Source organism: Muscardinus avellanarius, assembly GCF_963383645.1.
Source record: "Muscardinus avellanarius genome assembly, chromosome: 4".
Classification (NCBI taxonomy): Eukaryota; Metazoa; Chordata; class Mammalia; order Rodentia; family Gliridae; genus Muscardinus; species Muscardinus avellanarius.
Genome location: NC_137789.1, coordinates 87,638,873 through 87,652,366, shown reverse-complemented (window position 1 = coordinate 87,652,366; position 13,494 = coordinate 87,638,873). Strand labels below are relative to the sequence as shown.

General features: G+C 40.8%; 1 protein-coding gene across 5 annotated transcripts in view; it reads right to left on the bottom strand.

Moving 5' to 3' along the window:
• ANXA7 (annexin A7) overlaps nucleotides 1–12,115 on the bottom strand; it is a gene marked incomplete at its 5' end in the record, with an annotated part of 29,428 nt that extends 17,313 nt beyond the window's left edge. The window contains 7 exons of one of the 5 annotated variants that reach the window (XM_080694470.1): nucleotides 361–455; nucleotides 663–765; nucleotides 4,555–4,620; nucleotides 5,041–5,105; nucleotides 6,590–6,700; nucleotides 7,468–7,666; nucleotides 12,062–12,115. In XM_080694470.1, the coding sequence (XP_080550596.1) occupies nucleotides 361–455; nucleotides 663–765; nucleotides 4,555–4,620; nucleotides 5,041–5,105; nucleotides 6,590–6,700; nucleotides 7,468–7,666; nucleotides 12,062–12,115 (693 nt within the window). The remainder of the gene's footprint in view (nucleotides 1–360; nucleotides 456–662; nucleotides 766–4,554; nucleotides 4,621–5,040; nucleotides 5,106–6,589; nucleotides 6,701–7,467; nucleotides 7,667–12,061) is intronic. The other 4 variants (XM_080694472.1, XM_080694471.1, XM_080694473.1 and 1 more) reach the window with 4 other exon arrangements.
• Nucleotides 12,116–13,494: the final 1,379 nt, after the last annotated feature.

Here is a 13,494-nt window from a genome sequence, read left to right as displayed (position 1 = left end):
TAAAAAGTAAAATATGGCTGGTGATGTAGATAGAGGTAGAATGCCCCTGGGTTCAATTCCAATACCACAAAATAAAGGCATATACTGTAAGTATGACTGTAAAACCAAGGACTACTCTAGAATAAAAAAGATTTTAAAGAGAAATACTGAGCTGGGTATAGTGGCGCACACTTGTAATCCCAGTACTTGGGAGGCTAAGACAGAAGGATCACAGGTTCATGGGCATCCTCAGCAATTTAGAGACCCTGTTTCAAAATAAAAAATAAGGCTAGTGGTGTAAATCAGATGTAGAACGGCCCTGGGTTCAATCTAGAGTCCCCCTGCTAATGCTCATTTACAAAAAAGAAAAAAGAGACATACCTTGCCATACATGGTCTTAAAAGCAGCTTTGATTTTTTGCCTCTGATCATTGGAACGACTGGATACAACATCCACAATTGCCTGTTCATCGGTCCCTGGAAGAGAACCACACGTTTAGGTGAGGATGAGGCATGTGCGGGTGCACCTGGAGCTCATCTCTTAGAATGCTCATAGGATAGGACAGAGGCACCAGGAGAAACCGGGGTGTGGGCACGAAGGCTGACACATGAAGTTTGCTTATGACATATGGTTTATTTTAGAGTCAATCCCTTTATCGTAAAAACAAAATCTGTTTTCCTCACCAAAGCCCTTCATTGCCTTACGAAGGATTTCTGCATCTCTCATAGCATCGAAGTTGGCAGCTGGTCGGATTGTCCCTTGAGTGCCCTGAGTCACTGCTGCAGGCTGACAACAAAAGGTGTAAGATCCAAGTCAGATTCTCTGCTGACAGTAAGGCAACCGAAAGACTTCCCCAGGCATCAGTCTGAGGCAGCAAGGCTGATTGATGTCTGGGTTTTAAGCAGGGCCATGAGCATTTTATTACCAGGGCTCATTCTGAAACAGACAGGAAAGCCCTTATCCCACTTCAGGAGAGATTTTTCTCCTGCCAAAGATAGCCAGACAAAAGTTTTAGGAGACAAAAGGGCCACATTTGTGAAAATAAATTCATGATCTTTTTATTCCTTTGTTTCTTTCTTGGTAGAATAGGAGGAGGAAAAATGTGAGACAGAGATTTATCCCTCAATAATACGAAATAAGTGAAAACATTTGATTTAAAGACAGAACAATAGCTAAATGTAATAGTGCATGCCTGTAATCCCAATACTTGGAAGGCTGAGAGAAGAGGATCACACAGGTTGGAAGCCAGCCTCAGCAACTTAGTGAGGCCCTCCACAGCTTAGTGAGACCCTGTTTCAAAATAAAGAAAAAAACAGGGCTGGGGGTATAGCTCAGAGGTAGAATGCACCTGGGTTCAATTCCCAGTCTTCATCATCTTCATAAGGAAACAGACCACATGGAGAGAGAGAGAGAGAGAGAGAGAGAGAGAGAGAGAGAGAGAGAGCGCGAGCGAGAGAGCGAGAGCGAGCATATATGTCTGTGTGTGTGTGTGTGTGTGTGTGTGTGTGTGTGTGTGTGTGCGCGCATGTGCTCATTTTTTTCTTTTTGTGGTACTGGGGATTGAACCTGAACGCAGGGGCATTCTGCCTCTGAGCTTCACCTCCAGCCCTATCTTTATTTTGAATCAGGGTCTTGCTAAATTGCTAATGACCTCACTAAATTTCTAAGGCTGGCCTTGAACCTAAGATCCTCTTGTCTCAGCCTCCCAAGCACTGGGATTACAGGAGAGTGCCACCATACCCAGCTATGGACTGTATTTTTAAAGTACAGATCTATGTGGAAATAAAAAATTAACACTTGGTAAATACCCTAGTAATAACTATTCAAGGAATAATAATAGGTGCTAAAATTAGAGGAAAAAAGTATAATAAGAACCAAGATATTTGCATAGATTGTAATGTTACAGCAGAGAACTGGTAGTTACCTTCTCAAACAAGTGACTAAAATCATCACTTGTAATGAAATATCAACAGTAAATACCTCTGGATATGATGTAGTAGGTAAACATCAAATTTTTGTGGTATTCTTGTCAAAAAGTCTTAATTTGAATTTAAGCACGTGAAAATGGATAAACTCAAATTAAAATACAGTGTTCAGAATAACTAGACAGAGCCAGTTGTGGTGGTGCACACTTGTAATCCCAGTACTTGGGAGGCTGAGACAGGAGGATTGCATAGGTTCAAAGCCAGCCTCAGCAACTTAGTGAGGCTCTCAGCAACTTAGTGAGACCCTGTTTCGAATAAAATATAAAAAATAGGTCTGTTACCCCAATATGATGTATGAATATAATGCACCAATAAAAAATTTAAAAAACAAGGGCAGTGGGAAAAATTTAAATAAATAAATAAATAATATAACATAAAATAAAATTAAAAAATAGGTCTGGGAGTGTAGCCCAGAGGTAGAAAGCCCCTGGGTTGTTCCAACCCCAGTATGAAAGAAAGAAAAGAAAGAAAAGAAAAGAAAAGAAAAGAAAAGAAAAGAAAGAAAGACAGACTAGCCAGGTATGGTGATGCACACTTGTAATCCCAGAATCTGGGAGGCAGAGACAGGAGGATCACAGTTCGCCTCAGTTACTTAGTGAATCCCTTTGCAACTCAGTGAGATTCTGTTTCAAAATAAAGAATAAAAAATAGAGACTTCAGAACCAAAGAAGAGAGGAAGTTCATAAGTGGGCCATTTAAGTAAAGAAGAAAGACAAAACCACCCAATAGTAGACAGAACACAAAATGGCAGAAAGCAAAAATCATAATTCAATAATATCTCTTGCCGGGCGTGGTGGTGCACACTTGTAATCCCAGCATTCCGGAGGCTGAGACCTGGAGGATCGCAGTTCGGGGACAGCCTCAGCTACTTAGTGAGGCCCTCTGCAACTCAGTGAAACCCGGTTTCAAAATAAATAATAAAAAATAGGGCAGGGGGTGTAGCTCGGAGGTCAAATGCCCCTGGGTTCCATCCCCAGACCCGCAAAAAAAACAAAACAAAACAAAACAAAAACAATAATATCTCTTAACGTCAAAGGACTTAACTCACCAATCAAAAGACATAGTTCAATTTTTTATATTTGTTAGTTACAGCTATGTTTAAAATGTCGGACAACTGTTTTACATGTCATATATATGTGCAATCATGTTCAATTTCAGTGTATTGTAAGAGTTTCACATATGTTTAGAATTAGGATTACAGTTAGCATTAGGACTAATATAACATTTAGTTCAATTTCTTAAATGTGTTAGTTACAGCTATGTTTAAAAGCTCGGAAAAATGTTTTACATGTCATATATATGTGCAATTGTGCTCAATTTCAGTGTATTGTAAGAGTTTCACATACATTTAGAATTAGGATTGCACTTAACATTAGGACTAAAATAATATTTAGTTTAATTTCTTAAATGCGTTAGTTACAGCTATGTTTAGAAGCTCGGAAAACTGTTTTACATGTCATATATATGTGCAGTTATGTTCAAAAAAATAAAATAAAATATAAAAAATAGGGCTGGTGCCAGGCATTTATATATTTATAAAAATATTAAAAATGGGTGTCTGGGAGTGTAGCCCAGAGGTAGAAGGGTTTCCAGGAACCCCAGTACCACCAAAAAACTAAAAAATAAAAAATAAAAATAAAATAGGGCTGGTGGTGCAGCCCAGAGGTAGAATGCCCCTGGGTTCCATCTCTACTCTCAAAAATATAAATTAATTAATAAATAATAAAAATAGAGCTTGGGGTGTGCCTTGAAGGTAGACTGCCTTTGGGTTCCATCCCCAGTACCACAAAAAAATAAAATAAAATAAAATAATAAAATAAAATAAAATAAAATAAAATAAAATGACTGTTAGTGCTCTTCAAACTTGTCAAGGCCAAGTCAGGATCGCGGTTTGCAGACAGCCTCAGCTATTTAGTGAGGCCTTCCACAACTTAATGAGACCCTGCTTCAAAATAAAAAATAAAAAATAGGGCAGGGGGTGTAGCTTGGAGGTCAAATGCCCCTGGGTTCCATCCTCAGTACCACACAAAAAAAAGAAGAATTAAAATAAAATAAAATAGGGGTAGGGGTATACCTCAGTGATAGAAGGCACCAGGAACTCAAATCCCTAGTAACACACACACACACACACACACACACACACACACAATGTATGATTTATGAATATTAAAAAACCTTATTCATGCCAGGTGTGGTGGTGCACGCTTTAATCCCAGCACTTGGGAGGTTGAGACAGGAAGATCGCACAGGTTCGAAGCTAGCCTCAGCTACTTAGTGAGGCTTTCAACAACTAAGTGAGTATAGCCCAGAGGTAGAAAAGGCCACGGGTTCCACCCCTAGTACCACTAAAAAAAAAAAAAAAAAAAAAAAATCCTTATTCATAAGCTGGATGTGGTAGCATACACTTGTAATCCCAGTACTTGGGAGGCTGAGACAGGAGGATTGCAGGTTCAAAGCCAGCCTCAACAACTTAGCAAGGTAACTTAGTGAGACCCTGTTTCCAAATAAGAAATAAAGTCAGGCTAGAACTATAGCTTGGAGGTAGAATGCCGGATCAATCCCCAGTGCCAAATGAAAACACCTTACTCACTTCACTGTTACATTCCAAAGAAACAGGAGAGAAAGCAGGATAGGAAGAAAAGGATTCTGTATTGATCTGAAAGAAGAGGGGAGAGTTATAAAAGGAAGGAACTCTGTAAATTACTCCCAAAAAATTCCAATCACCCAGCCACCCAAGTCCATAGTTAAAATTGTCTGCAAGGGTAAAAAAGAGAAAAAGAACTGAACCCAGTGCCAACGGCCCAAGTGCTCCTCAAGGATAAAGATCTGAACATCATTATCTGTGAGAAGGACCTATGCTTGCCTTATCAAAGTTATCAAGACAATTCTTAAAGCATATGGGTCAAAAATAGCATGGGGTCTATCAGAAGCAAAGAGTAAAGCTTTAAGTTACTATAACAAATCAATCTTTTTGTTTCACAGAAACCTGTACCATCAGCAAAGGATAATGATACCTTTCTGTGGCATGATCCAGTTCGTTACTCAGACAAAATTCAAAAGGCAGAGATAAAAATACCTGATTAGGGTAAGGAGCTTGTCCTCCAGGATATTGAGAAGGAATTTGTGCTCCAGGAAAGCCACCTATATATTAAAAAATAAACAGCAAACAGGTTGCATGATCTAACATTTCAAAAGAGTATCAATCACTATGATGAGAACAATACACTATTAACATAGGGTTGTTCACTATAATTTTTTTTTTTTTTTTTTTTTTTTTTTTTGGTGGTACTAGGGTTCCTGGAAACCCTTCTACCTCTGGGCTACACTCCCAGGCCTATTTTATATTTTTATTTGGAAACAGGGTCTCTTAAGCCAGCGAGACTGGCTTCGAACCTGTGCGATCCTCCTGTCTCCGCCTCCCAAGCGCGGGGATTACAAGTGTGCGCCACTACACCCAGCAATGATTAAATTTTTAATGTTAGGAATTAATTACTAATCCAGGTGTGGTGGCACACACCTGAAATCCCAGTATTTGGGAGGCTGAGACAGGAGGAGTGCTGGTTTGAGGACAAACTCAGCAAGTAGTGAGACTCATCAATCTAGAGAAACCCTGTTTCAAAACAGAACTAAAAGTAGGACTGGGGGTATAGCTTGGAGGTAGAATGCCTCTGAATTCAATCCTTAATACCAAAAACAAAGGATTTACTAATTCTAAAACTGACAGGCTAGGTGTGTGGTGCATTCTTATAATTCCAGCATTTGGGAGGCTGAGACAGGAAGATCGCAATTCATGGACAGCTTCAGCTACTTAGTGAGGCCCTCTGCAACTCAGAGAGACCTTGTTTCAAAATAAAGAATAAATAAACAGGACTGGGGGTGTAGCTCAGAGGTAAAATGCCACTGGGTTCCATCCCCAAGACTGCAAAAATATAAATAAATAAAAAATAAAACTGACATGGATACTAAGAAGCAATGCAATATTCCCTGTTCTGCCTAAGGCCCTAACAAATATATATATAAAATTATGTTTATATATATATATTTTTTTTTTTTCACTACTAGGATTTAAACCCAGAGGATTTTTCTACCTCTGAGCTGCACTCTCAGTCCTATTTTTTTTCCCTTTATTTTGAAACAGGGACTTACTGAGTTGATAAGAATCTCACTACCTGCTGAGGCTGTCTTCGAACCTGTGAATCTTCTGTCTCACCCTCCCAAGTACTGGATTACACACATGTACCACCATGAACAAAATTCTTTTTTTGTGTATGTGGTATTGGGGATGGAACTTAGGGGCATTCTACCTCTGAACCATACCCCCAGCCCTATTTTTTGTTCTTTATTTTGAAACAGGGTCTCACTGAGTTGCAAGGGCCTCACTAAGTAGCTGAGGCTGGCTGCGAACCCAAATTCTCCTGATGGACAAAATTTTTAATAGAAAAAAATCATTCCTCATCTCCATTTTTACTGATTAGCTCTTCAACCAAATTAATATATTTCATGAAACCATTTATTTAAAAGACTATCCCAAATATAACTAAGTTCTCTCAAGGGCAATTGAAAATTTCACAAATTTTATTTCACAAATGATACTATTTCTCTCTAGACAGCTAGCTGGTACTTACCAGGTACTGGGACCTGTGCTGGACCACCACCATAAGACTGCGAAGGCGGCTGTGGATAGCCAGAATAGCCAGCTCCACCTGGTGGGGCTCCAAATCCTTGACCTGGAGGAACTAAAGTTTATAGTCCAATAAACTATAGTGCAAGTGTTCATGATAGCATAGAAACATCTACTATTAACAGTGGAAAAACATGCTACTAATACTAGAACAGAGGTCCTTTTGTCTATATTCAACTTCTCACCATCCCTTTAGAAAGTTTTACTACATTCACATTCTTTTTTTTGTATGTGTGGTACTGGGGGTGGAACCCAAGGGCTTTTCTACCTCCAGGCTATACTCCCAGACCTATTTTATATTTTATTTGGAAACAGGGTCTCACTAAATTGCTGAAAGCCTCACTAAGTAGTCAAGGCTGGCTTCAAACCTGTGCAATCCTCCTGTCTCAGCCTCCCAAGCGTGGGGATTACAAAGCGTGTACCACCACGCCCAGCTACATTCACATTCTTTATTAATTTATGATACAAATTACTATGGTTTTTCTCCTGCCTTTAGATAGAGCTGTCCTAATAGTCACAATGATGCTAAGTGAACTGACTTAAATGGGCACTTCTTAGGATTACACATAATCAAAGTGTTATATATTAGCCTTTTATCACCACAAAATTTATTCCAACTTTGTTCACAGCAGAATTTTTAAAACTGTTCCTAGCTTTTGTGCCCTCCAAGGTCCTTTATCCTCTGTCTTGCCAGCTAGCTACTCACCTGTTCATGATTAGCTAACAGTGATTCTGACCTCTTACAACACAAGCAGGAATGAAGGATAAGAGAGAGAAAGAAAAAAGACTTCAGTACAACCAATTCCACAACCCATAACTCACCTCCAGGATAGGATGGTGCTCCTGGCTGTGGGGCACCAGGATATCCTCCAGGGGCTGGATAACCTCCAGGTGCAGGGTAGCCTCCAGCTCCTGGGTAGCCACTTGGCCCTGGAGGGTATGCACCTCCTCCCATTGGAGGAAAGCCACTAGGATAAGGATACTGCCCTGGAGGGGGGAAAGATGACTCCTGACCTGCAGGCTAGAAAATCAGAAAAATGCTCAAATGAATGTGATCATAGAGAAATATAACCCATCCAAAAAGAAGAAACAAAGGTACTATCAAGGACTCTTAACTTGTTTTTTTTTACTTTTCAGAAATCTCATTAGAGAGATGGGTGTGGTGGCACATGCTTGTAATCCCAGCATTTGGGAGGCTGAGAGAGGAAGATTGTAGTTCTCAGCCAGCCTCAGCTACTTAGTGAGGCCCTTTACAACTCAGTTTCAAAATAAAGAATAAAAAATAAGGCTAGGCGTGTTGCTCAGAGGTAGAATGCCCCTGAGTTCCATCCCCAGTACTGAAAAAACAAACAACAACAAAAAAAAACCTAGGTGCTGTGGCACACACCTGTAGGCCCAGTTACATGGAAGACCGAGGCAGGAAGATTGCTTGAGCCCAGGAATTCAAGGCCAGCCTGGGCAACATAGTTAGACCCTGCCTCTATAAACAAAAACAAACTCTTTCTCCCCAGACACAAAGTTAGACTACATTTCCCAGACTCCCTTGTAATTTGATGGAACCAAATGGCTGAGTAATGGTGAATGAATACAGAAAGAATGATGTACACCATTTCCAGCTCGGCCCCAACAACCTCTGCCCAATTCTTCATACTTTCTTTTCTTCATCTGCCACCAAGGTGCAGATCTGGTGAAGGACTCTAAGATGCTAGAAAGGGCAGAATCAATACCAGGGAAGAGCTCAGAAACCTAAAGGACTGCACAAAACAAGGCCTCCTTCTACACTTTTTCTATCATTGAATTCCAAGAAAATAAACACACAAGAAATTAGTTCTTAATGCATTTAAGTCGTGGAGATTTGGGGGTTGTCTATCCGCCCCCCCCTGCAGTACTGGGGATGGAACCTAGGGGCATTTGACTTCTGAGCTACACCCCCTGACCTGATTTTTATTCTTTATTTTGAAACAGGGTCTCACTAAGTTGCAAAGGGCCTCACTAAGTAGCTGAGGCTGTCCACGAACCACGATCCTCCAGTCTCAGCCTTCCAAATGCTGGGATTACAAGCGTGCACCACCAAGCCCGTCTGGGGGTTTGTCTATTTTAGCAATTAACCTGGTTGACTGAAATAGCTGCCAGAGCCCAATTCCATAAGCAAGAACTTGGGAACATATTTATTTGTGTGTGTGGATGGAATCCAGGGGCATTTTACTTCCAAGCAATACCTCCAGCCCTATTTTTTATTCTTTATTTCAAAATAAGGCCTTACTGAGTTGCAAAGGGCCTAAAGTAGCTGAGGATGTCCATGAACCATGAGCCTCCTATCTCAGCCTCCCAAATGCTGGGACTACAAGCATGCACCACCATGCCTGGCTTGGGAACATATTTATAATTTGTATCTCTCCTACAATAAATTCAATCAAGATACATATAAATTTTGCCTAAGGATGCACATATTATTAATCACATGTATAGGGCCATAGGGCCCAGGCTTAAGAAAACAATTCTATAATATTTATGAGTATAAAATTGAAATGTGAACTGGGCATGGTAGCGCACATTTGGAATTCCAGTACTTGGGAGGCTGAGACAGGAGGATCCAAGTTTGCTGCCAGCCTCCTCTACTTAGTGAGGCCCTCTGCAACTTAATGAGGCTTTGTTTCAAAACAAAGAATAAAAAACTGGGCTGGGGGTATAGTTGGAGGTCCCTGTACTGAAGAAAAAAAAAAAAAAAACTTCAAATCCAGGGCCCTCTGATCCACTAAAATTTGAGTCAAGCTCTTTTTTTTTTGTACTAAGGATTGAACCCAGAGACATTCTACACCCAACCTACACCCTCAGTCCTTTTTATTTTTTATTATGAAACAGTCTCACTAAGTTGCTGAGGCTGGCCTTGAACTTGCTATCTTCCTGTCACAACCTCTCAAGTACTGGGATTATAGGTGCATACCAACATATCCTGCTCAAGCCCTTCTTAATTACCTAAAACCATCTACTATAAGGATTAAAAAATACTGAATCAGCTGGGTGTGGTGATACATGCCTATAATCCCAGTACTTGGGAGGCTGAGAAAGGAGGATCACAGGTTTCTGGCCAGCCTCAGCTACTTACTGAGGCCCTCCACAACTTAGTGAAACCCTGTTTCAATACAAAGATTAAAAATATTGCCGGGCATGGTGGCGCACGCTTGTAATCCCGGTGCTTGGGAGGCGGAGACAGGAGGATCGCGCTGATTCGAAGCCAGCCTCGCTGGCTTAAGAGACTCTGTTTCCACATAAAAATGTTAAAAAATAGGTCTGGGAGTGTAGCCCGTGGGAGTGTATCCCGGAGGTAGAAGGGCTTCCAGGAACCCCAATACCACCAAAAAAAAAAAAATATATATATATATATAGCCGGGCGTGGTGGCGCACGCTTGTAATTCCCACACTTGGGAGGCAGAGACAGGAGGATCGCGCTGGCTTAAGAGACCTGTTTCCAAAAATAAAAAAGCATAAAATAGGTCTGTGAGTGTAGCCCGGAGGTAGAAGGGCTTCCAGGAACCCCAGTACCACCAAAAAAAAAAAATATATATATATATATATATATATATATGGCTGGTGGCTGGGTGTGATGGCATGTGCTTACAATCCCAGTATTTGGTAGGCTGAGACAGGAAGATTGCAGACAGCTTCAGCTACTTAGCAAGGCCCTTTGCAACTCAGTGAGATCCTGTTTCAAAATAAAGAATAAAATATAGGGCTAGGCATGTAGCTCTGAGATAGAATACCTTGGGTTCTATTCCCAGTACCACAAAAAAAAATTCAAAAATAAAGAATAAAGTAGCCAGGCGTGGTGGCACATGCTTGTAATCCCAGCATTTGGGAGGCTGAGACTGGAGGATTGCGGTTTGCAGCCAGCCTCAGCTACTTAGTGAGGCCCTCTGCAACTCAATGAGACCTGGTTTCAAAATAAAAGAATAAAAAAATAGGGCAGGGGTGTAGCTTGGAGGTCGAATACCCCTGGGTTCCATCCCCAGACCCACAAAAAAAAATAAAATAAAAAAAATAAAAAAATTTAGGACTGGGAGAGTAGCTCGGAGGTAGAATATCCCTGGATTCCATCCTCAGTACTGGGGGGGGGGGGATACACAAACACACACATAGTGAATCAGCTGGGTGTGGTGATGCATATATATATATATATATATATATATATATATACACACACACACACACACACACACACACACACATATATATATATGAGGATGAATAACCCTGGGTTCAATTCCAGTACCACAAAACAAAACAAAATTACAGCGATTTATGGGATAGATTTATCATACATACATTTTTTTTTTTTTTTTTTTGCGTGTTGGGGGTGGAACCCAGGGACATTCTACCACTGAGCTACACCCCCTGCCCTATTTTTATTCTTTATTTTGAAACTGGGTCTCACTGAGTTGGAAAGGGCCTCACTAAGTAGCTGAGGCTGTCCACAAACCGTGATCCTCCGGTCTCAGCCTCCCGAATGCTGGGATTACAAGCGTGAGCCACCAAGCCCGGCTCTACATACATTTTTTTTGTTATTGTTATTTTGCAGTACTGGGGATGGAACCCAGGGCCATTCTATCTCTGAGCTACACCCTCAGCCCTATTTTTTTTTTTTTTATTATTCTTTATTTTGAAACAGGGTCTGAGTTACTAAGTAGTTGAGGCTGTCAGCAAACTGTCATCCTCCTGACTCAGCCTCCGAAATGCTGAGATTATAAGAATTTGCCACCACGCCCGGCTCATACATACATGTTTTTGCCAGCTCATATATTAGTTAACATTTTTCAAAACTTTCAAATTTTAAAAACATGGGCAGGGAGACAGGAGGATCGCACAGGTTTGAAGTCAGCCACACTGGCTTAAGAGACCGTTTCTAAATTTTATAAGTACAAAAATAGGTCTGGGAGTGTAGCGTGGTTCAAAGCCAGCCTCAGCTACTTAGTGAGACTCGCAGAAACTTAGTGAGACACTGTTTCCAAATAAAATATAAAATAGGTCTGGTAGGCCAGAGGTAGAAAAGCCCCTGGGCTCCACCCCCAGTACCATCACCCCCCCAAAAAAAATAATAAATAAAATAAATTTTAAAAAACACGAGCAATTGCTCACAAAATAGAAATTTCTGGCTTTACTTGAAGTACCTTTAATCTGTATTTGTCTCTCTCTATCTTATCAGGTTAGAGCTGAGCATTCATCTAATTCCCATAGATGGAAAGAACTCTAGTTTCTCCACCATACCTGCCTTCATCCACTATTTCTACTTGGTACCTCTGGGCATTTGAGTTTATGACTGTGCTCTAGCACATCTGTACAATCTGTCCTAGGTTACTCCTATATAACACCTGTTTCAAGGAGGTGACTTATTTTAGTCCTTTTAAGTGGCAATACTTACAGGATATCCAGGGAAAGCTGGGTAGCCTGTGGGGGGATAGCCTGGATATGACATTCTGTAACAATAAAAAAAGTCCTCTTTAATTTCTTATAAGTCTTTAAGTCTTTGAAGACAGATATACATACATACATACATACATACATACATACATACATAGTTTTATGGTAGTCACTGAAAATGTAGACATTAGGGGTATAAGCAATGCTCATAAAATAAAAAGTTTTTGTCAAAAGCTAAACAAACCCCAGGGTGACTCAACAAATGACTCAGCCAGGCGTGGTGGCGCACGCTTGTAATCCCAGCATTCGGGAGTCTGAGACCGGAAGATCGTGGTTCGCGGACAGCCTCAGCTACTTAGTGAGGCCCTCCGCAACTCAATGAGACCCGGTTTCAAAATAAAGAATAAAAAAAATGGGGCAGGAGGTGTAGCTCAGAGGTCGAATGCCCCTGGGTTCCACCCCCAGACCCGCAAAAAAAAAAAAAAAAAAAAAAAAAAAAGAAAGAAAACAAATGACTCAACTCTGCTCAAGTGAATAAGTGAATAAGATTGCACCGGTGAGCCAGAAATTTTCCTTTTCACATTCTCGGTCAACAACCACTTTTAGAAAACTAGAAAATAACTCCTGGTCTTCCAAACCATCTCCACCCAATGAGTAAGATAGTAAAAGGGTGGGTCTCACAAAGGGAGTTTCATAGATGGCTCAAAGCCCAGAACAGAAGAGGCAGCTGTTGCAAATTTATGAAACAAAAAAAACAAGAAGGGTGACTGAAGTTGGGCAACAGCATAAACAATTTTCCAAAACCCACCTCTCAGTCTGGGAGGCTCACTCAAATCAGCCAGTGGTTCTGATACAGAATATGTAAAGATAGTGAGTTCTCTGTATGGGCAGGTGGGCAGCCACCAGCCAGTGATGGCTGAAAGGTGGCTTCAATTTGCAGTGGCCAAAATAATCTCTTCTGCCAGCCGATCTAGCACTTCAAACACCTTCTTTGTCAGAGAGATAGCTCATTACACTCAGAGTACAACTAAGATTACTTAACAGATTTCTTCCTTATCAGCTGTCAAATTAGAGCGTTTAAAGATAGTGTAAAGGCAATAAGAGCCAGGCCTGATGGTGCACACTTGTAACCCCAGTACTTGGAAGGCTGAGATAAGAAATTTGAAAGTCCCTGGCCAGCCTCAGTTACTTAGTGAGGCCCTCCACAACTTAGTGAGACCTTGTTTCAAAATAAAGAATAAAAAATAGGGTTGGGTGTGCCTCTGAAGTAAAATGCCCCTGGATTCAATTCTCAGTACTGCAAAAAATAAAATAAAAGCAATCAGAACCAGGTGTGATGGCGCACGCTTATAATTCCAGTACTTAGGAATTTGAGACAGGAGGATCGCAGGTTTAGTGGACAGCCTCGGCAATTTACTAAGGCCTTCTGCAACA